The 22,981-nt window shown below is 44.9% G+C and overlaps 1 protein-coding gene across 5 annotated transcripts in view; it reads left to right on the top strand.

Moving 5' to 3' along the window:
- The first annotated feature begins 1,000 nt into the window (after positions 1-1,000).
- LOC135899990 (neprilysin-1-like) overlaps positions 1,001-22,981 on the top strand; it is a 702,442-nt gene continuing 680,461 nt past the window's right edge. The window contains exon 1 of one of the 5 annotated variants that reach the window (XM_065429411.2): positions 1,001-1,180. In XM_065429411.2, coding sequence (XP_065285483.1) covers positions 1,118-1,180 — 63 coding nt within the window. In that variant the 5' untranslated portion in view covers positions 1,001-1,117. Of the gene's footprint in view, positions 1,181-2,712; positions 2,948-22,981 lie in introns of those variants that run through there. The other 4 variants (XM_065429420.1, XM_070537755.1, XM_070537754.1 and 1 more) reach the window with 4 other exon arrangements.

Genomic DNA, 22,981 nt, shown 5'->3' with positions numbered 1-22,981 from the left:
CCAGCTGGACTCTGCCGTCGCGACGCTACCCTGCTTTGTCGCATATGGCTAGGGGTGGCTTTCACCAAGTCTCTGCATACCGAATTGGATGGTCCGACGACGCCTCGTGTGAGGACTGTGGTAACGAGGAGACATTTCAACACCTTCTTTGTGACTGTCCTCGTTATAATTTACAGAGACAATCACTCGCAACCGCGATAGCGCGCTTTGACCGAAGACCTCTCACAGAGGATCTTATTTTAAAATACCGCCATCACAAGCCATCGCAGCAGAGGGCGACGAGGGCACTGTTGCGGTTTTTGAGGGCGACAGAATTGGACAGGCGGCTGTAGCCTGAACAGATGATGGTAGTGCTGCAAGTGTCACTGTGCTGTGCGATGACAGTATTCCGTGACAGCTAGTGACCGATTGTGACTGTGTGTCTATGCTCCTTCTTTTCCTTATCTCTACTTTGTTACCACTTTATCTCCCCCTCCCCTCTCTCCCCAGCATAGGGTAGCAAACCGGATCTTTCTCTCTGGTTAACCTACCTGCCTTTCCTCTTTCCTCTCTCTCTCTCTCTCTCTCTCTATGTACCTATATTTGTATGTGCGACTTTACGTGCTGTAAAGTGTTTATCACTGTATATATCATAATCATCACCCAGCACCTGGAGTAGCATGTCAGGCGAACAGCCAGCCTAACGTCTCCAGCATACCATTACAGCTTGTTTTTTCTCCATCCGTCCCAGGCTGCCGAGCGCCTGTAGAGCGACGGAAAATTCCCCGAAAATTCCACTGAGCGGAATTCAACTATATCGGGCGCAGTTCGTAGAGCCTTTCTGAACGCAACACATCTGCGGTTTCTCTTGCCGCTCCACATTTACCGGGGACTTGCCGGGCATGCGCAGTTAACGCTGTCCTCGAAGTTGCTTGTTGGCCCCGGTATGCCGGTATCAGGAGCGACGCTCCTGAATTAATCTGACAAGGTCGGATGCGACGCAGAATCCACGTGCAAACGCTAAAAGCAGGACAGCGCGTTGCGCCTTCTTTGTGCATAGCAGGCCTGCGAATGTTCTTTAAGAAGCGTCCGTACGTCCTTAAAAAGAAAGAATGAAAGCGGCTGCAATGCTTCGACTATGGCGCTGCCTCGTCTACATGAACGTACCATCAAAATGGCCATGGCAAAACCTTCTCTACAGGTACGACCTTCTTTCTTCCAGAATAATGCCAATGTGACCTTGGATCGTACCGATCAATGTTCGCTATCACTTATACCCTTTGCAGACGCAAGGCGCCCAGTTATGTGAAATGTTCTGTCATTTCCCTCAAAACTTGCTGTTCTTAGTGCGTTTGGTCCAGCTCTGTTTTCTTTTATTTTCAGATCTTTCCTTAGCTTCTTGTTTTGAATTTACGCTGAAATCTCGATTTGATAATGAGGCACGCCGTAGTGCGGACTCCGGGTTATTTTATCCGCCAGCAGATCTTTAACGTGTCCCGAATGCACGGGACACGGGCGTCTTCGCATTTCAGCCCCGTCAAAATGCAGCAGCCGCAGCCGCGATTTGATTCCGCGACCTCGTGCCTAGCAGCGCACAACCATAGCCGCTATGCCACCGCTGCGGGTCCCTTAGCTTGTTGTATCGAATGTTTTCTTCAATATAGCGCGTTTTATGCGCCAACTTCGCTTAATCTTGTCATCAAAATCAAAGCTTAGCTTTTCTATACCAGAAGAAGTTTGTGTGCATTCTCAATAGACGTCAATGCTACCTGAGTACTTCGCTTTAAACCTTGGTAGCGACATCGGCAATGTTGACCGTCCCTGTTATGTAAAGGTAGAGAGCGCCTCTGGTAATTCCACCCATTTATGTCAGCATTTTCATTGCCGTCACTTGAAAATTATATTGCTCGGAATATTTGCAGAACCGGACTCCGGGAATAATAGATTACTATAAAAAAATTAAAAAAAATACAGGAACGAAAGAAACGCAACGCAGGCTTCAGGCACGGAGGCCTAAGGTTAGGGCAGGGGGAGTTGCGGTCACGCCTTTACGAGTGCTTGCTATCTTCTCATAGACAACACTCCTATCCGTACGTGTACCTCTTATTCACAAGGTTTCTGTACACATTATTAAAACCATCACTAAGTTGCGTGACCCCACGCCACTATTATGTTTTAAATGCGTACCGTAATTTATCAGGCGACACCGAAGTGCCGTAAAGTGATACCTATATAGAAATTTATTTGCTTATCGGATTCGCTTGTAAGACCAGATGTGCGCTTTCACTGGATACATGGCGTGTCGTGTATAGATAAAAATAGCTCATGTTGATGCTGCTTTTCTTTTTCTGAGCCACTGTTGCCGCGAATGTCGCAAAGCATGCGAAATACTGTTCGAGGCGTGCGCTGTTTGTGTGGCTGCAACAAACACTGAATTTTGAGCAGCAGAACAGAACATGTAAAGCGAGGACATTGATTTATTTCGGGCGGAGCCGAAATAAACAGAAATGCGGCGTGTTTGCTTTGCGAATTACACGTGGCGTCGCCTTCCGTTCGCCGATGCTGGCGCCAGCAGTTTTGTGTCCGAAGCGCTTCCATTTATTTTCTTTTTCTTCTCGTGCGCCCCCATGCGTCCTGTGTGCATCCGCATTGATATTGACGAGCCCGTCCGTGCAACGTGTCCCAATGCGTTTTTTATCGCTAGGCGCACTCGCCCGAGCAAACACTCTGGTTGCTTTCACGGAATCCACAGTTGTGCTGGGGGCTTGGTGAAGGGACCTCGAGCTTTTCCGCGGCTAGAACCAAGCGGGATAACACCACGCCCATGCACAAGTTTTAGGCCTTGTTCATTTTTAGCGCTGAGTGTTTCTCACGGCGCTATGCACCTTCAGCATAGTGTAGCCTTGATATGTAACGCCAAAGGAAACAGAAGGAATCTGCCTATTCCACTAGGATCGTCGCATGCAAAGTAAGTTTTAGAACTTATTTTTCGAGAATGGTTTTATAAATCCTATAAACGTTTCATGCCGAACAGCCGAACCATACCTAAACAACAGCGACCTTACAAACCGTGCTAGTGTTCTGATGTGATGATTTCGTCTTTTCCACACCATGTCCTAACAACTCTTGCAGCGCTGTTTTTGAGGTGGCTGAAGCAGTAAAAAAAAATATATCGGGGCTCTGCGCGCCAGAAAAAACAACGCGATTATGAGCCACGGCGTAGTGGTGGACTCCGGATTAATTTGGACCGCCTGCGTTCTTCTTTTTTTTTTTACCGTGTACCCAATGCACGGTACACGAGCGTTCTCGCATTTCGCCGTCATCGAAATGCTGCCGCCGTAGCCGGGGATCAAACTCGCGACCTTCTGTTTAGCGAAGCAATGCCGTAGCCGCTAAGTCGCCACTGCGGGTCAAGCGGAAACAGCAGTAGCTGCACGCTGGTTGCTTATATCGTTGCCAAAAAGCGAGTGCATTCTGTGCAAAATCAGAGATATCGGAAGCAGCCCACCGAAACGCAGGACGTGGTTTTTTCTCGCGTCTCTGTGTCGTGGTGTCGCTTTGTATGAATGCTCGAGCGAGAGCGCCCCTTAGCTTTTATCGTGCCATTCCAGCCAGTGAAGGCGCATGAGCGCCGACAAGCCGCATCTCTTCCGCCATCTGTGGAAGGACTGGTTATCAGCACCCGTTATCAACAGCTGTTTTATGAACGCTTCGCACAAGGTTTTACTTCACATTCGGTAGCATTACACGAGCCCCATCCTTCAAAAAACGGAAGGAAAGAAAGAAAGCGCAGAAGAAACAGATTTTTGTTTTATTCGTAAGCATGCCCTTAGGCATAATGCAAAGCATGGTAAAAAATGCACGAACAGATTTGACTTGCGCAAGAAATGTAGAAGTGAACGATCATATGGTCCATGAATCCAACGTTAAAGGTCGGGTGGACGGTCACGCCGAATGCCCATTGCGTGGAGGTGACGGAGACGGCTTAGATGATGTTCTGGGCACGTGCATAGTAGGTGTGTCACTGTGACATTATGGATTTTTTGTGTCACAAAATGGGTACGATGCTCCGTAAGGAAGATGGTACTTTTGTGGCCAGAGAGCGGACACACGCGGGGTGAATGCGACCCCGACACGCAGCCTCCTTAACGTAACCTCCTCTCTGTAGGTTAAACTAGCAAGGAGCTCTGACCCACGCGGAGGTATAAGAGCTCGTGTGGTACGTCGGAGGTTTTCCTTTTCCCGGATCAGTCGTCCGCAGGCGTCTTCAGGAAAATGCGGAAGTGGGTATGTTGTAATCTGCGGGTGGGTTGCCAAATCTGCTTTCATGAAGATTAAATCAACACGGTACCTTGCAGTCGGGAGAGCATGCTACAAACGTAAGTGTAACGGTAGAAAACATTGATGTAAACTCATGCGTTAAACTTCGAAAGCGTTTTGGGTGCATCTATGATAAACGGAGAAGGGGGGGGGGGGTGTCTTGTTATTAGTTATTGATTCCTCGCAAGAGCTGCACTTTTATTTCTGTTTATATATTTGTTATTGGCGTCTACCTTACATCGCATCGGGCAGCTATATGATAAGCATTGCTATAACCGGCAGTTAATTAATTTGTACGATGTCGAAGCTTACTAATAGAGTGCCAAATCTCCACAAAAGTTCGAATTTTGTCTTTAGAATGTATCTGCGGTGAGCGTGAATCGATTGGACAACCTCGATGTGCGAGCGTTGAACTCCCTAAAGATTGAGCCATCGCAGGAGATATGATTACTTTGCAGCAGATTGCATTTCATATAAATTCTCCCGGCACACGACGCGGACCGCACGAACAACTAATATTCCATATTACAGAGACATTACACCATATAAGTGATGCAGGCCACGACATAACCTTTCAGTGGCTTCCAAGTCACTGCGGGATTGTCGGCAATGAACGGGCGGATCACGCTGCCCGCTCAGCCCATACTGAGGAGCGCCACGTCCCCATTCCTCTTTCTAGAACTGACGCTGCACGGAAGCTCCGCCTACTTGCTCGGCAGTGCACCGCGTCGCAATGGAATGAGCCACATTTAAGAAATCCGCGACTGCACTCGCTTGATCCAACATTAAGTCTTCGAGCGCCATCACAGCTTCGCCGTAGAGACGCCACGCTTTTATATCGACTTTGGTTGGGCGTTGCCTTTACTAAAGCCTATGCCTTCCGCATAGGGATGACCGACACCCCAACCTGTGACCACTGCGGCCATGAAGAATCAATTGGCCATATTTTGTGCACCTGCCCGCAGTACAGTCCACAGAGGGCATGCCTCAGCCAGGAACTAGACCAACTGGACGACCAACCGCTATCCGAAAAAAGAATTCTGCAACATCGAAAGGACCTACCGTCACAGAAGAAGGCCGTGCAAGCGCTTTTGCGCTTCTTGCGATCTACCGGCCTGTGTGAACGACTTTAACTGGAACGCTTTTTGTGTGTGTGTCTCCATGTGTGCGCGTTCGTTTTTTTTTTTTTGCGTTTCCCTCTCTGTCATCTTTCTAACCCCTATCCCCCATCCCCAGTGTAGGGTAGCAAACCGGAGACTCATATCTGGTTAACCTCTCTGCCTTTCCTCTTCATTCTCTCTCTCTCTCTCTCCCGGCACAGATTATAGTCTGCATCCAAAGTTGTCCAAGCGATGCCTAATCGTGGCGTGTGTTAAGCAAGGTGCTGCTCCATATAAACATGGTCGAGAAGAGTGAGAAGAGCATAAAGATGGGGCGCAGATGCTTTTGTTTCGATACAGTTCAGTCGCAATGAAGCTTATCAAAGTAATCGGCAAGCTCTTGCTTATTTCCTGCTACGAAGAAGGAATAAAACTGGTAAGCTAATAACAAAGCTTCAACAAAACTGAGAAGTGATTATTGAGGAATTCAACACAAATAAATGGAAGCAGCGTTACTTCAGAACACCATCAGCTTGTCAGAGACATTGTACGTCATACCAAAGCGCTTTCGGGTAAGCCAGTTTCAGCTGATTTTTGTTGTCGATAGGGCAGCGATGCTCTGCCTTCTTAGGAAGCTCTCCGATGAGGGCCAAAAAAAAAGTTTTGTCCTGGAACGGTTCAGTGGACTACGACTCTCTATTTATTTTTACCCAAGGAACAAGCCTGCATTTCCTGGTTTTGTCCGTCAAGCTGGCAAGTTGCCAGTTCCCAACGCTATATCATCGCTAGCACTTTTGCTTAAGCAGCTCATCAGCCATCTCTCTTTGAGAGCGCGGCGCGCGGTCGTTCGGAAATGGCTTGCCAAACACTGCGCTGTATTGCTTCCGCGTCACTGGCCGCCTAGTGTACGAATGCGGGCCAGCTGATAATATCACGCGCATATAGCAGTGACGAAGAGGTGGTCATAGCGAAATCAACTGCCTTGCGATCATAGCGTGCTATCACATTGAAAGCGCCTCCATCCCAACCCCTCCGCCGCTCTCACTCCACTCTTGTGTACCGTCACCTACTTTAGCCAGAAGCCAGGATATTGACCGCTTTCTCCCGAATAGTGTAGTGCCAAATGGATGCTCTCTAGCGGCTAAGCAGCGCCGGCACTTAAGCCACGGAGCGTGAGCCGTGGGTTCAACTACAGTGATCAGCGGCGAGATGGTCCCCAGGATAGACAGAAGGCTGTGCACGAGAAGCAGCGAAAACTAACGTGCTAAAACTAAAGCGAGAAAGCAGGGGCTGCGCACGGAGGGTTGTGTTTTGAGTCGCGCTATGGTAATAATTTCATGAACTGAAGTAACAGAAGTGTGTCTCATAGAATAAGATTTTGAGTTAACGGAAACGATGCAGGCGTGGCCACACTCACGGTTGCCGACCCAAGACGCATCTCGAGAGCAGTGACTTCAAAAAGAAAAAAAGAAAGAAAGAAAAGAACGTGCGCCGACAATTTAATAGCGATGCAGAGAGAGAAAGAGAGAGAAAATAGGGATAGGAAAGGCAGGGAGATCAACCAGCACAGCATCCGGCTTGCTACCCTACACTGGGGGTGCGGGAAAGAGGAATAGAAAGAGGAGGAAAGAGAGAGAGTAAGCACTGAGTACGTGTACATTTACTACATTCCTATGGCACTCGACATTGCAGACATAAACCCGTCAAGTAAGTGCATCATCCAACAAGTAAGCGCTTCTTTAAAACACGTTGACGGACTAGTTGCTAAGAATACATGATAGAGCGTATAAGCGCGACTGAACGAGGACGCACAAAGAAGGATGCACAGAGAAGCGCTGTCTCTCCGGCGTCCCTCCTAGCCGAAGGGTGAATTCTAGGCGTCAAATCCCATCGTCGTCACTTTTTTTTTTTTCTCACAGGTTATTTGCTTTCTTTCTCCCCATTGCGCACTAGTTCCACCAATTGTTCCAGTAGTACTATAACAAGCTAGAACGGGGAATAGCCAGTGACGTCCTCGTTTCAGTGCATCATAGCCAGGGTGCGGGCACGAAATGATTTCGTTCTAGTTTTAGTTTCCTTTCACTGAAAAAAGTTCAGCTGCGGTTCTGCACCGACCGAAAAAAATTGGAAATCATGCTCAGTGCCTTGTCTCAAGGCACTGAGTATGATCTCGGAAGCCGTACGTCATCAATTGCACTCGCGGAAATACGTGGGTGCTGCTCCGATAAACGGAGCTTAAAGGAACATAAACGAATGATAAAATTTTGGTAACGGAGCACTGTACGCGTAAAAAAAATGGAAAGATAAGCTCTTCAGCGCGCAAGCCCTGGGTCTTGCTACGATGCCGATATGCTATAGTGCACCAAACGGCAGGCTTAGATTACACCCTAAAAACCGTTGCACCCCTTGCTGTGCATATTTGCCACAAACGATAATCATCATCTGTCACGCCCGCATTTCCTTTCTTTAACGCTGCGAGCCCGGTACTTTCAAGTCACGAATGGCATGCGTGTTATCAGCGTGACAGAGCATTCTCGACAGGAAGGTAACGAGCGCAGCGTTTTCAAGAAAGGAAATGCGAGCAAGACAGATGACAATTATTGTTGTGTGGCAAAGATACACCACAAAGGGTGTAAACTTTTCTTAGAGTCTAGTGGCGAGCTCGACCACCTATCGCTCGCACTATCCTTGACTGAGAACGCACTAATGCTGACGTTGCCTGGTGTCGGTTGTTTAGGATTGCCGACTTTCCCCTTGAACCGAAAACCGATCAAAAATATTTCGGTTTCACTCCAAAACAAAATAACAAACAACGTTTTGGTTACGTTTTTGTTCTGCTTAAAAATATTGATTTGTTTCGGTTTTTCATTTTTGTTTTTGTTGCGTTACGACACACTAGTCATAGCCGATCAATATTGTCCAAGCGCGTCGTGAGAATAACGCAGATTTCATTTGCACTCAGGGATCTATTACACAATTTTCAGACAAAAGTGAAATCTTCTTGATGATTCAAATGGCTTCAATTGAAGCTCAGAAAAATGTTGATAATCGCTGGTTATTATGCAGAGCTTTTTATTTGCAGTCTGTGTTGCACTTTACTTTAGTGAGATAAAATACGGGTATCATATTGTGTATATTATTTTGGGAGCAAGGTAACGCATTATACGCAACTAAAGTGAACTCCTAAATTACAGAAGGCTTTTCAAGTACAGCGCACGTTTCTGGTTTGAAAAGCCCATTGAAGCATTCCGAACACTCAAGGAATATAGTCGACAAAAAATGAAGTGTTCATCTTATGGAGTACTAGGCCCCTTAGCAAATAGTAAATAGACTCCGCATTTACTTATTTACTTGAATTTTTGCCGCGTGTCTTAGACCGCATTCAGCGACAGAAACTATTTAGTGTGATCAATAAATATGCACCTCATGGCACTTCATGAATAAAACAAGGCCACGATTAAGTTAACAGCCGACTCGGTGCCGTAGGAAGTCAAGCCACAAGGCCCGATAAGGGGTTTCTGTTAATTCGTTTTTCCGCATCAACAGGTTTTATCCGAAGACACTCAGAACACCAGTGCAAGCCCTGATCACTCTTGCATGACGCTTTTACAATTTGGTTAATCGGTTAATCCCTTAAAGGACCCGAGGGAAATCAAAATGTGGACGAAATTGAGGTTGCCGTGAAAGCTCCTGGAATGCGCGCTGCTCTGTTTTTACTATGCTCACCGTCACAGTTCCTTACAAATGTAACAAAGTTTGAAAGCAAATTACGAGCAAGAAATCTCTAACAAACTTTATTTTAACTCTCCATCCGCACAGTGAAATACTTTAGTGATATACTTTAGCATCGTTTGCCACAAAGTGCGCACTAGTACAAGATTGAGATAAACCTTACAGAAAGCGTGTTTTTTTATCGCGGAAGTGTTTTCTCTAGACATTTCTCTACAAGTATTATAAATGTAGAGCTGGATATAGCAGACGAAAATTAAAAAAAACGCTATACTGTGACTATAAGCGAATTTCAAACAATGCATAATTTGCACTATGTATACATGGTTTGAGGAAACTGGCTAAGGTAACGAGGTAGATATGAACATGAGAACTCATATTTATGGACTTGGCACTGTGAGCAAATGTGCTTTAAATGTTACCGTAGTTTTTGTTATTTTTTTTCCCTGAGCTAACTCGCTTACGTTCACATTAAGTCAGTCTCTTGTATCATAACTGAGGTACAGAAACCTATCATGCCGCATGCCTTCGAGCAGCAGTGTCCTGTTATTACTCAACGTTTCTAGAGTATTCTAAGTGTACTGGACAAGTAAGGGTATCCCTAGCAGTAAACTTTAATGTGGTAAACATTATTAGCTATATGTGCTCTCATGCCATCGGGTTTCGCTGTCCTGCTTTTCCTTCAAGGGCATTTACCGCGTGTGCATGTTTTTGGTTTCCTCTATATTTGCGCTCATCGCAGTCTAGGATTACTGGAACTATACGAAGAAAGATATTCTCCTTAGGGACTAAGCGGGTTCTGGTTTAAAAGCTGTCTGCTTATAACGGTTATCTTTTTCACCTCATCAGGGACGTTTTAATGCACCACAGGGCACTATAAGACCGACGGACCTCACATTAAGCCGCGCTGCTTTCAGATATTCATAAGCTTTACAAAGCAAAAGCAAACGGGGGCCAGCGGCAGGCACGCTGGCGTCGCTCGTTAAGCCTCTTGAGACGAAGCGCGGAAACGAAGTCCCGCTTTGTTGCCACTAGCTTAAGATGCAAATTACATTACTTTCAGGCGCCTAAGTGCTGCAATGTGGGCGCCTCGCGGTGCCCTTACTTTGGGTGCAAAACAAAAGACCACAGCAAGAAGAGATACTGCGGCAAAACAGCCTGAACGCCGAATGAATAATTACTGCATTGCGATTTGCACCCAGTGTGCAGATCGATTTTATGTTCTGAAAATTACTTCCACCAAAAGAAAAATCTGCGGATTTAGCTTTGTGGGCAGCTTACTTAAAAAATGAGGAATTATTATTTAGAAACCGTATATCAAGTGAAACACGACCGCTATCTGAATGTACCACCACGTCTTAAAAACGCGGTATGGCCCCCGAGAAAGAACATAGAAATGCTATCAGGCACGGCTGGATTGTTGCGCAGTGCATAAGAACTGCCTGTGAGCTGACAATGAAGCGACTAAACTGTATGAATGTTGGCTGTCCATGTGATACGAGCGTTTCGAACATACCTGTTTAACGACAAGTAGCAGGGATCCCTTTAGGTAGTCTGTGGGATGATGTTCCCTGCAGTATAAAAACCATATCACATCCGGCAGATAAACGAGACTGACAGGAGTGCAAAGAGGAATTTTCTGAACAAGTGCACACTTAGTAGCAGAAAGAAAGAATGAACACGAACGGCAACGACCGATACTCTGGAACAATGAGCGCTGTAATTCATCACTTACTGACGACGTTTGGAGTCTTAGCTTTTTCAGTCATAACTTAATTTGGAAGGAGATGCGTGATATTTATTCAGCTTGGCATTGTTTTAACATTTTGTGTAAAGCATCCAGGTTTTAAATCTACCTCGCACATATAGCTTACGGTTTATGTTAACACATAATCTAAAGTAAACCGAGGCTGTATACAAAACTTATAAGGAAATTAATTGAAGCGACAAGATGATACAGACAACCAACTACCCCAGACAACGTTATGAACTGGTTCAGTTTGAGACTAGGAAAGCAAGACAAGTTGCGGAATGGGAAGTAGGGCTTTGGTTTTGTGGCATTGATTTCTTTTTACTTATTTACCCTAAAGGCCCAGCTTGGGCATTACACAGGGGGGGGGGGGGGGGGGGGGAGAACAATTGATATACAATGGTATAAGGCAACGTGCATGAAAGTCAAATATCCTTATATGAAGTCGTATATGCTATGCAACCTTTACGTCACTCCTCATTCGAGAACATCGTACGCCAATAATTCTTACATTGTACAAACAATAATATTACATCCCCTGACACGTGAAGAAATACAGGAACAAATTTTAATGTTTCTAATTTTCGAATGTTTCCTTAAGTGCTTGTTTGAATACAATATGGTCAGTTATGTCGTCTATATTATTTGGGAGTTGATTCCATTCCGATATGGCTAAGTTCAGACATGAAAACTGCAATAGTTTCGTACCTTTAAATGGTTGTTCGTCCTTACATTCGTGATCAATTCGTGGGAATATCCTTTTGGCTGGTAAGATGTGTGCCTGAGAGGAGATATTTGGGTGATAAAAAAGCTGATGGAAGAAAGTTAACCGAGATATCTTTCTTCTAGTCTGCAATGATATGAGTCCTAAGTCATGCTTTATTTTGGTGATGCTTGAATGTTGTGATTCGTTACCTGTAATAAATCGCGCTGCCTGGTTCTGAAAAGATTTTAATTTGTTAACAAGATGCGTTTTGTGCGCGTTCCATATAAATTAGGCATACTCAAGCTTTGAACGAAGTACGGTGGTGTATGCAAGAAGCTTGGTATCACTATTAGCCTGACGAAGCGTTCGACGAATGAAGCCAAGATATTTGCATGCTGCGGAAACAATACAACCCACATGATTATGCCACGACAAAGTCGGAAAAAGATGAACACCTAGATATTTAAAGGATTCTGCAGTTTCTAAAGCCTCACCACTAAGAAAGTATGTGTGTTTCGTAATTTCACTGCAAGTAGTAAATCTCATAAGTTTAGTTTTTGAGGTATTTACGCTCATTTGCCAGTCTGAGCACCATATTTCAATCCTGTTCAGGTCATTTTGTAATTTATCACAGTCAGCCTTGCATTTTAATGGCCGATACTGAACGCAGTCGTCGGCATATAACCGGATTTCTGAGTCTATACCCTGATGAATATCATTGATATAAATTAATTATAGAGTGGGTCTCAAAACAGAACCTTGAGGCACACCGGACTGAACAACCTGTACAAACCAATTGGACGAGTTTGACTTGGCTACAGCTTACGTAAAATATGTGATACCACAGTAAACTTGAGGCGTACGTGGATCTCGCAGATATGATATCGGTGAAAGGTTCGGCGAACCAATTTTTTTTTCGCACTACTGCAAGGTGACTGCATTTGCTGGGTTTGCTGCTGAAGGCCGCGGCAGAGCTGTGTGCATAGGTTCGAGTGGCTTGTTCTTGCACAGCTGACAATGCATTTGCCCAACTTTGATTTTTAACTAGTAGCAGGAATGCAGTGAAAAAAAAAGAACGCGTTGGTGTGTTCCACAACACCCGTACTACACGTCTGTTGCCATCGATTCTAGTTTTATCATGTGCACACTTACTGTATTGGATATACAAGACGCAATACGTCGACTCAAAAGCCGGGGAGTGTGGCATGTAGTATTTGAGAACTAAAATTATGTTGACTAAATTTAGTACATAATGACGCGAGGCAAGAAAATAAGATGTCGCGAAATGATACCAGCATACACAGCAAAGTTGATCACTCGTCGACAGGGTAATATCCCTTTGCACGCAGTACCGTGCTGTGAAAGAAACACGTCAGTTTCCACATTGTCACTTTGGTTAGAAGCGCATGGTTTCGTTGAATAGGAAACTCAGCGCCTCGACATGCGACCAGTGTCTTTCGTATGCGGTTCGTGAGCGAGGAATCTTGATCAACTGCATGAATATGTGTGCATTGTATTTGACTCAGCGCTTGCTGAAGGCACCTTTTATTCATCAAAGGAAGCATGAATAAAAACCAGAAAAACAGAAGAGAGAAAATTCAGGGCAGTTAACCACACGTACGTCCAGTTTGCTATATACTCCGCACTCGCGGAATGGGAAATAGAGATGAGAGAGCGAGCACAGTTTAGCGCACATTTGAAGGTGCGCACTAAGTCTATAAATGGACTGTAGATATATGAACGAATGTTGAAACAAAATATCTACTCGGTAAATTTAGGAAAAAATAATCAACCCAAACGCGTTGGGCATAGCGCACCGACTGTACAGCGCGGTATGCATTTATGTATTTATTTCCTTACTACTGTATCACGATACAAGTGGAATGCCATTTGATAGGTATTTTTTGTTTGCGTTAACGTTATTGCTCAGAAAGTTAGAGTTCGTTGCACTAGTAATTATAGGGACACTCCATGCGAATTATAACCATCGTCGTCATGTTCCGTATATATTCATGCATATGCATGAGTTATGTTGATCTTTGCCGCATCTAGTCGATAGATGCTGTACTGTTCAACCATCAAACTGGCTTAGAACTAGGTGTTTCAATAAGAAGCCAACAAACAATGACACCAAAGACGGTGTAGGAGAAATTATCTGCAGTTCCTAATTGAATCAATGAAATAATAAACAAATAAAAATTAAAGTGGATGACCAAAGTGGCCGCAGCTGGCATACAAACTCACGTCTTCGCATTACGCGTGCGATGGTCCTAACAGTTGAGCTACCGCGGCGCCGTTTTCCCATCCACTAGTTGGGGTACTTATGTTTATCTGCTAGAACTAACTCTGGTAGTGTTATCCTATATTAGGTCTTGTATTATTGCGAAAATTTTTGAGAATCGCCGCGCGCAAACAAAAGTCACCAAACAATTCATTCACACCACATGCCTTTTCTATTAAACTTTCCAGTTTATTAAAAAGAACCAAACAATATTAGTGTTACAAGTAAGAAGCCATACACGGCGTAACGAAGCTTTTTAGGATATCTGAAAGTATGTCGCACCCACCTCAGATCACCGTCCTAGGAGTTCTAGCGCAATGCGGAGCCTAGCCATCGCTCTCTAGGCTTCGCCGCTTGGGCGAAGCTGCCGATTACTCCAAGTATCTCACTTGGCGAGTTTCTATTTACTTTCTCCTGTCACTTCCATGGCTCTCAATTTTCTGACTGCATACATATCTTCAGCGAAGGTACGACTGTGCGTATAAGTGCAACCACGAGACAAACATTGGCGTGCATGCCGTTGTAACTTGCCGCAAATATATATAACCATGGCATACCGCACAGATGCACTTCTCCCAAGCACTCTCGTGAGATCGATAGAAAAATTACTGCTAATTTGCAGCGAACAAATAAACTGTCCTCATAAGCAAGACTTTAAAAGCAGAAAAAGGAATAAAGTGCTGTCCACTTAGCAATTATATATTTAGATGTCGCCTGCCACAGCATCAATGTATATAAACGCACACATACTATGTATTCCTGTCGAGACTCCAAATGGGTTGCGTATTCCAAGTGTGGTAGTAGTCTGGAGAGAGCCGGGCAATTTCCCACCCGTTCAGAACAACGCCGCCATCTTGATTGCCACAAGCGGAAGGGAGTTCTGGACGGCAGCAGCTTCTATACTCCTTGCTATCTGCTCAGCCATTGTGTTTCACGGCATAAGAACCGTGCGTTGTGTCGCACTTCTATTTCGCTTTTTCTTTTCCTCTTCCTCTCGAGTTCCTTCTGTGGCATTGCTAGATAGCTCGGACAGTGGTGCTTTTTGTCTGCTCATCGCTTTTTTGTCGTTCGTATGGCGAGCGCAAAGGAGGCTGCGCTAACATTTACCCTTGTTAAAGGTGGGGCCAATTTCACGGTGCCTGCTCAGGCTGATTCAGGGTTTGTCCTAGCCACGCTGTGTCACCCGTACTATGTTTCGCAACGACAACAGAATTTCCTCTTGTCCCATTCCTCCTCTCCTCACATTTTTTTATTTGTTTACACTCTCTCGTTTGTCAGCAAAATTCAATTGCGCTGTGTTTAGACTCAGCCTGTCTTCACTGTATTTTTTTGGCACCGGGAAAAGTTCCAGACTTACTGTGTTACCGAGGTAAAATTAAATAACTCGGTCATAGGTCAGTGGCGAATTTCGCCAGTCCGCATTTTCTGATGGAAAACTTTAGCGACAGTGCTGGGGGGGGGGGGGGGGGGCGGTGCGAGTAACACATTAAAGAAAGCAAGAAGGGTCTCGTTGCGAAACCGGGTGTGAATAGAAATCTACAGCTGTTAATAATAGCAGAGAAATTGAAGTATGACAGCTTCAGCATCATGCTCCGCTGCCTACAGGAAAAGTAGAATTTAGCACTGGTGCTTGCTAAACTGAACGCAATAGACACCAGAAGGAGCAACTCCACAGCAGCCTTTAAACCATAACTCATCAAATATATTTATAGCCTAAGTGCATGCTCAATAAAGCAGCAAAAATTAAACAATAATCGAATGAGACTTTCCTACACTGAATAAAAGGCTAAGGCGAAAAAGTCAGGGCCCTTATTTATAATAGAGCTATTGTGCTAGAATCGTTGACAAGAGCAAATTCCAGCCATTCCTGATGTTGGGCATATTATAAGCGAAGACAGGGGCGAATGACAAAGATCGCTTACGCCCGAGAAGCTTTGTGAATTGGGTAGCGAAGGCACCCTTACGCGTCTTGATCACCAAATGCTGCCCAACTGCCGAGTATGACGTTGTAACCACGTATGGGTTAGTTCAGTGCAGGTGCACGAAGCTGTTAAAATGAGTTTTCAACTGTAATTTACGAAAGCAAACGTAAAAGCTCCGTTTAGATGCTGCAGTCCGTGAAAATCTGCACATTTTACGGCATCGTAAAATCAGCGCAAATATTTTGCTTCCTCGTTCTTTGGGTTAAATGGATTCTCATTTCGCTGCAGAAGCAGAATATACGACGTCCTCATAGTGGTATTGCGTGGTTTTAATCCTGCCCCAGCCATCTAGTTCAGCTTGAGTCGTTGCACTTCTCTCTCCTTGATCCAGCACACTCGTGGTCTCATTACGGTTTGGTTGAGACTCTAGAATTTCTTATATAGGAGTTAAAAGCTAGCTGCTGGAACGTCTATATTACGCAAAACTACGGAAAATCACGGAATAGCAAAACTTACGGAAAAATTACAGAGCTGAGGTGACAACAAATCGAACAGCGTCGTCTTTCTCCACACAACACTTGTCTGGATCGAAACAGAACGCTTGTCTCGATTCTGGATAGTCCCGATGGAATGCGTAGTAGGAGGGGTGAGTCCAGGCGCTGCAGTCGAGTATGTCTGAAAGCTGGCGTGTTCCACATGGATCGTGTGGTATCACGCGCTAGTATGCGAAGCTTTGCTGCTGCGTCAGTTCTTGACAGGGGGATGGGTTCCTTCACGGCATCTTCGTGAGCCCTCCTAGCAGCTTCATCGACGTTTTCGTTGCCCTCGATGCCGCAGTGGCCTGGCAGCCACTGAAAAGTGACCAAATGTCCTTTCTCTAGTAGCTGGTGATATAACTGCCGTTTTTCTAGCACAAGTTGGTCTTCTGATCCACGACGTAGAGCGATCAGCAAACAATGCAGGGCTACCTTCGAATCGGTGAATATGCAACATCTTGGAGGTAGGTCTTCATGGATCATGCAATGTGCGCTGCGAAGTGCAGCAAGCGCCGCAGCAGTCGACCTTTTCCGGTGAGATATCTTAAACTGAATGGTCACGGCTTTTCCGCGAAAGGTCACAACTCCTGCGGATGCATCCACAGTTCTCCAGCCATCAGTGTAAATCTGGAGGTGGTCCTTATTTGTCTCGTGCAGCATGAGTAGATAGCTGCTTGAGAGCTGGTGACGGAAGTTCTGCTTTCGTTCGAATTCCCAGTACTGATAGTCGAACTTGTGGCCGAGCCAAACACCAAGGAGGTGCAAGAAGCCTCTCGGCAGGCGTGTAATCTTTAGGGAGGTGGTCACAGTACGCTGATCTCTCCTGGCAAAAAGAAGCACTGGGAGCGCGGCGAGGTGGTGGAAAGGGGAGTGGGCAACGTGCATGATGTGTGCTATGAGCACTTCCAGTGTCATATGAGTTGTGACTGCGTAATCTTGAGCTAACATAATTGTCTTCGTTGTTGATGTGCAGCGCGGCAATCTAAGACAAACCCTGAGTGCCTGTGCCTGTGCACTCTGGGTTCTGCGGATGTTACTTCTGTAGGTATTGCTTAGTGCAGGTAAGCTGTACCTCGGATACCCGACAAACAGCGTCCTGTAGAGTTGTAACATCGCGTGCACTTACTTACCCCACGTTTACCCTCCAAAAAACTTGAAAAGATGTGAAATGGCCGTTAGGCGTTTCTTCAGGTAGGCCAAATGGGGACTCCAGTGCAGGTCTTGATCAATGATTACCGCTAAGAATCTGTGCGTCCTGGCATATCATTGATTTTTCCCATTGCTAAATATGGTGTAGGAAGTCATTGGGTTCCGCGTAAACGTGATAAGCGCACATTTCACTGGGGAAATTTGGAGACTATGTTCGCCGAGATACGCCGATATTCAAGTCGCGGCTTTTTGCAGTCTCGCTCGCACCTGAAGGCGTGTTACACCTGATGTCCACACGCATATGTCATCGGCGTACGTTGATATCTGGACAACACTTGGTATACGCTCCACGAGACCAACAAGGACAAGACTGAATACTGTGGGGCTAAAGACGCGACCTTGGGGAACACCATGGTGTGTGTAGTGTTGAGAGGTCGCACGGTCATTGGCTTGCACATAAAAAGACCTTGTGTGTGAGCACTTGTGGGTCCTCCGCTACACTCGGCCACCAAGACCAACCAATTCAAGAGCATCAAGTATAGCACCATGAGCGGCATTGTCATAAGCTATTTTCACGTCTAGAAACATGGCGACAGATAACCGTTTACACTTCTTTCGATGCTGGACGTAGGTGACCAAATCGGTGACATTATCAATGGAGCAGCGGAGACGTCGAAATCCGGCCATACCACTTGGATAAACATTGTAGCATTCCAGGTATCGCTCCAATCTGGCAAGGATCATGCGTTCCGTCACTTTCCCTACGCAACGATATATTTTTTACATGGTGAACAGAGCTCACCCGAAAAAGATAAACTAGTACACGTGTCAGCATTGTGGCGGTGGAAGTGTCTTAGTATAATATAGCAGTGCTAGTTGTACAGGTACTAGTAGTAGTTACGTTACAGTAGTACTGTTAGTGAAATAGTGGTATTTTCAATTAGCTCTTCTTCATATAATGTTGGTGCCCGAGGGAAGTGCCGACTACTCCTCTTCTCTGACCAGACAAAGAATAAGTGTACATAAAGCACTTCAAGGACTATAGGAAGAAATACAGTGACATCAGCTGAAATCATTTGCCTGTGCAGCTTTATGATGTCAGCGTATATTATCAAGGAACGCCCGCCGTAACTTACAAGATGCTATCCTAGCTGATATGAAGTACACGAAATTCCTTTCTTTCTTTTGCTGTCTCACAGAATATCTTTTGCACTCCTCTGTTCTTAACGTGGTACATCGGCCCTTCATTGCTCTTTTCTCTGCATTCCCTCAACGAGCGCCCTGAATAGCTCTGTATTGTCTTGTATAGTGCAGGTGGCACTGTTGTCACGATCCTTCTCGCCCGTCCGTAACAATGGCTGGTGAATGCACTTTCAGTCTTTTCTTCCCTTTTTTCACTAGAAGCCGGATCCATTGTTGATTCGTCCATCACCTGGACCCTTGTATTCTTTCATGAGTTTGAGGAGAGTGGTTCTTATGAAGTTGACAGGTTCGCTGCGCTTTTGTCCACCATTCAAGGCCCAGCTACATTTTGCGAACTTTTGCTTGCGCACATTTTTTTTCTGCAGGCTCAGTACTTCCTATAGCTTCATTTTTAGGAACATCCTTACAATTTTATGCATTATACAATATAATTATATAGATCAATAAATGACTGAAATACTTGCAATTTAGTGCATGAAACACTTCAAGCTCCGCTTAAACAGTGCGCTTTAAACAGTGCGAAATGTTGGCGAGAAGCATAAGAAGAGAGCCAGAGCACTGACAACCAGCTGAATGAACAAAATCCAGCATAGTGTGATTTCACACACTCGAGAAATTAAAGAGAACCGCATACGATACAAAAGCGTCATTTGGGATCCTTTAGGAACAATACAGTTTTCCAGCAGGCTGAGCGATTGCACACTGACATATTCGGTCGCCAGCTCTATAGATGAAGGATGCTTTAGATTTTAGATCAAGGTCAAGCGCTCTCAGTGTTTTATTCCATGACATTCGTTTGTGGGCTGCCATTCTCAAAACCCCAATGAATAATTTTTTCACCCATGTACGTCCTGATATGAGCCACTTTAGCGATGGAATGTTGCGGCAATATAACCCGCATTTACCGTATGTCATGGCATGACATGTATCCTACATATACGTAAATGTATGCAGAACCTCACAGCGACGCCGATAGCGACGACGAAAATTTGCTTGGAGTGTCCAGACTATTGCTGTCGCAATAAAAGGTATCTCTAGGCTCCACAGCATTTCACCTGGTGTATGAAGCGGAGTATATAGCATTACTGCTGTGCTTCTTTGCGTATGCTCAGGTCTCATCAGCAAGCGGAAAGCTAACGTAATCTAATATTTCACTAGTGGGGGCTGTCGGACGCCGACGGCTTTTTATCAATCTCATGCACCGTCGAGGCGCGATGCCTGTAACACCACTTGTGACGCTCCTTGTAAGACACCTACTGGCTGCCTGGATGCTGTTGCTTTTGTACATCAGGAGTTGCCTTGCGCGCTGCGCGGCGCCAACATGTCGAGGCCGAGTATGCTTCGAACATTATCCGAAGAGTTAAAGTGCTACTTTAAACCTTGCTTCACTCTTAAGGCAAACTTGGCAATATTGTTTACGAAATGAGTTGTACAGAACAAAGGCGTGAAAAAACTTTTTTTTTTCAGTGAACTGCCAATGATCCCTGCCATATCAGTCTTATGCATTATTTGGTGTTGCCTGGCCCGCTCATCGATGATGTTTTATTTCTGTTGTTGAAAAAGCAGCCTAGTCGGATTTCAAGCACTACCTCTGATGAGTATTTCGTTAATCGTATTTCGTGGTTATTGGGACATGACGGCTGTCATTTGTATACACACAAGATCCCACGCACCGAAGAGCTTGGAGACATAGACCAGAAAAATGAAAAATTACCTTGTGCCTGCCGCTAATTTCTTTCAATTCTGGCTGAGCTGATGTATTTAGGACTCTCCATCCAATCACGTTTTTTCTATGATTTCTAACACTTCTAATTGTCTAACTGCTTTACTTCGGAGGATCCGGGTCGGGGTAGCCCTCACTCCTGCCGTGACTAGGAAGTGGCCGCACTTTCGCCCGCTATATCCTCGTCCTGAGTGTCCACTCTGAAAGTCGCGAAATGTTGAAGCCGACATCCACCACCTGCTGTGGGTTTGCCCTGCACTGAAACCGACGAGGCTCCGGCACCTCGCTGCAGCGGGGCTCTCGCCGCATAATCTGAGCCATTACACTGCTTGGACGCAGGGACCGCATTATCGATCCCTCTTGGACTTCATTAAGTCAGCAAATCTTTTTTCATTCATTTAATCATCCTTATTCACCCCCATCCCATACCCTTGTATGCCCTGCGGCATTTATCCTCGCATTAAAAAAAAAACTGCTTTACCTAACAAGAGACACGTTATCAATATCACCAGAAGCGTATTAAATCTCTCTGGGCTGCAGCAAAGTTTACATATAGGTACAGTACACTGTAATAGAGGAGAAACAGAATAGGGTTTCAATAACAAGGTCAAGCAATGCCAAAATGACATGTATAAAATACGAAGGCAGGCAGCCATTTTTCAATCCACTATTGACAATGCGCTTGCACACATTCGCTCGATAAAACCAAGTCTATGAAAGAAAAACTAAGCAAGAACGTGAAATTACAGACGCATTTTTCATTACTTAAAGTGGTGATAAGTGTATCAGTGCCTCTTTCATCATCATCATCATCTTATCATATGTCCATTGCACGGACTAAGGCCTCTCCCTGCGATCTCCCATTACCCCTGTCCTTCACCAACCGATTCCAGCTAACACCTGGGAATTAATTAATTTCACCATCCCACCTAATCAGCTGCCGTCCTCGACTGCGCTTCCCTTCTCTTGCCACCCATTCTGTAACCCTAATGGTCCGCCGGTTATCTGACCTGCGCATTACAACCACCTGCTCAGCTCCATTTTCCCTCTTAGTGTCAATCAGAATATCGACTATACCCGTTTGTTCTCTGATCTAAACCGCTTTATTTCTGTCTCTTAACATTATGCTTAGCATTCTTCGTCTCATCGCTCTTTGCGCGGTCCTTAACTTGTTCTCAAGCTTCTCTGTCAGCCGCCAAGTCTCTGCGCCGTATATCAGCACCGGTAAAATGCACTGATTGTATAATTTCCTTTTCAATGATAACGGTAAGCTCCCATTCAGGAGTTCACGATGTCTGCCGTACGTGATCCAACCCTTTTTTATTCTTCTGTGAATTTAGTTCTCATGGTCCGGGTTCCTTGTGACGAATTGACCTAGGTAAACCTATTCCTCCACAGACTCTAGAGGCTGACTTGCGACCTTGAACTCTTGTTCCCCTGCCATGTTATTTATCATTATCTTTGTCTTTTGCATATTAATCTTCAGTCCCACTCTTACACTCTCCCTGTTAAGGTCCTGAATCATTTGTTGTAACTCGTCTCCATTATTGCTCACTAGAACAATGTCATTGGCAAACCGAAGGTTGTTGGGGTATTCGCCGTCGATCTTTACTCCTAAGCCGTCCCAGTTTAATAGCTTGAATACTTCTAAGCACGCAGTCAATAGCATTGGAGACATTGTGTCTCCTTGTCTGATCCCTATCTTTATAGGTATCTTTCAACTTTTCTTGTGTAGAATTAGGGCGGCTGTGGAATCTCTGTAGATATTTTCTAGGGTATTTACGTAAGCGGTCTGTACTCCTTGATAACGCAATGCCTCTATGACTGCTAGTATATCTACTGAATCAAATGCTTTTTCGTAATCTATGAAAGTCATATATAGAAGTTTCTTGTACTCTGCGGATTTCTCGATAACCTGGTTAACTATATAGATTTGAACCATTGTAGAGTAACCTTTCTTTAAGCCAGCCTGCTCCCTTGGTTGACTAAATTTCAGTGTTGTCCTTATTCTATTGGAGATTATTTTGGTAAATATTTTTTACAATACTGGGAATAAGATAAAGCGCCTATAATTTTTTAGTTCTTTAACGACGGCCTTTTTATGGATTAGTAAACGTTTGCATTCTTCCAGTTTTCTGGGACCCTTGCAGTCGATAAACACTTCGTATAGAGAACCGCCAGTTTTCCTAGCATTATTTCTCCTCTCTTTGATTAAATCGACTGTTATTCCATCCTCTCCTGCCGCTTTTCTTCGCTTCATGCCTTGCAAGGCCTTTCTGACCTCATCTCTAGTTATAGGAGGAGTTTCTTTATACTGTGCATTATTGTTTTGAATAGAGCGCTCCTGAGTCGTCTGAGTACTGTATAGAATCCTTCCGCTGCCTTTACTACATCTTCGAGATTGCTGATGATATTACCGTGCTTATCTTTTAGTGCATACATATTTGTTTGTCTTATGCCAAGTTTCCTTTTCACTGGTTTCAGGCTGTGTCCATTTTTTACGACTTCCTCAGTCTTTCTCACGGTATAGTTTCGAATACCATTTATTTGCGCCTTTTTGATCAGTTTTGACAGTTCCGCGAA

Source organism: Dermacentor albipictus, chromosome 4 (assembly GCF_038994185.2).
Source record: "Dermacentor albipictus isolate Rhodes 1998 colony chromosome 4, USDA_Dalb.pri_finalv2, whole genome shotgun sequence".
Lineage (NCBI taxonomy): Eukaryota > Metazoa > Arthropoda > Arachnida > Ixodida > Ixodidae > Dermacentor > Dermacentor albipictus.
Note: the sequence above shows the minus strand (reverse complement) of the source record. Positions and strands in the feature narration are given on the sequence as shown.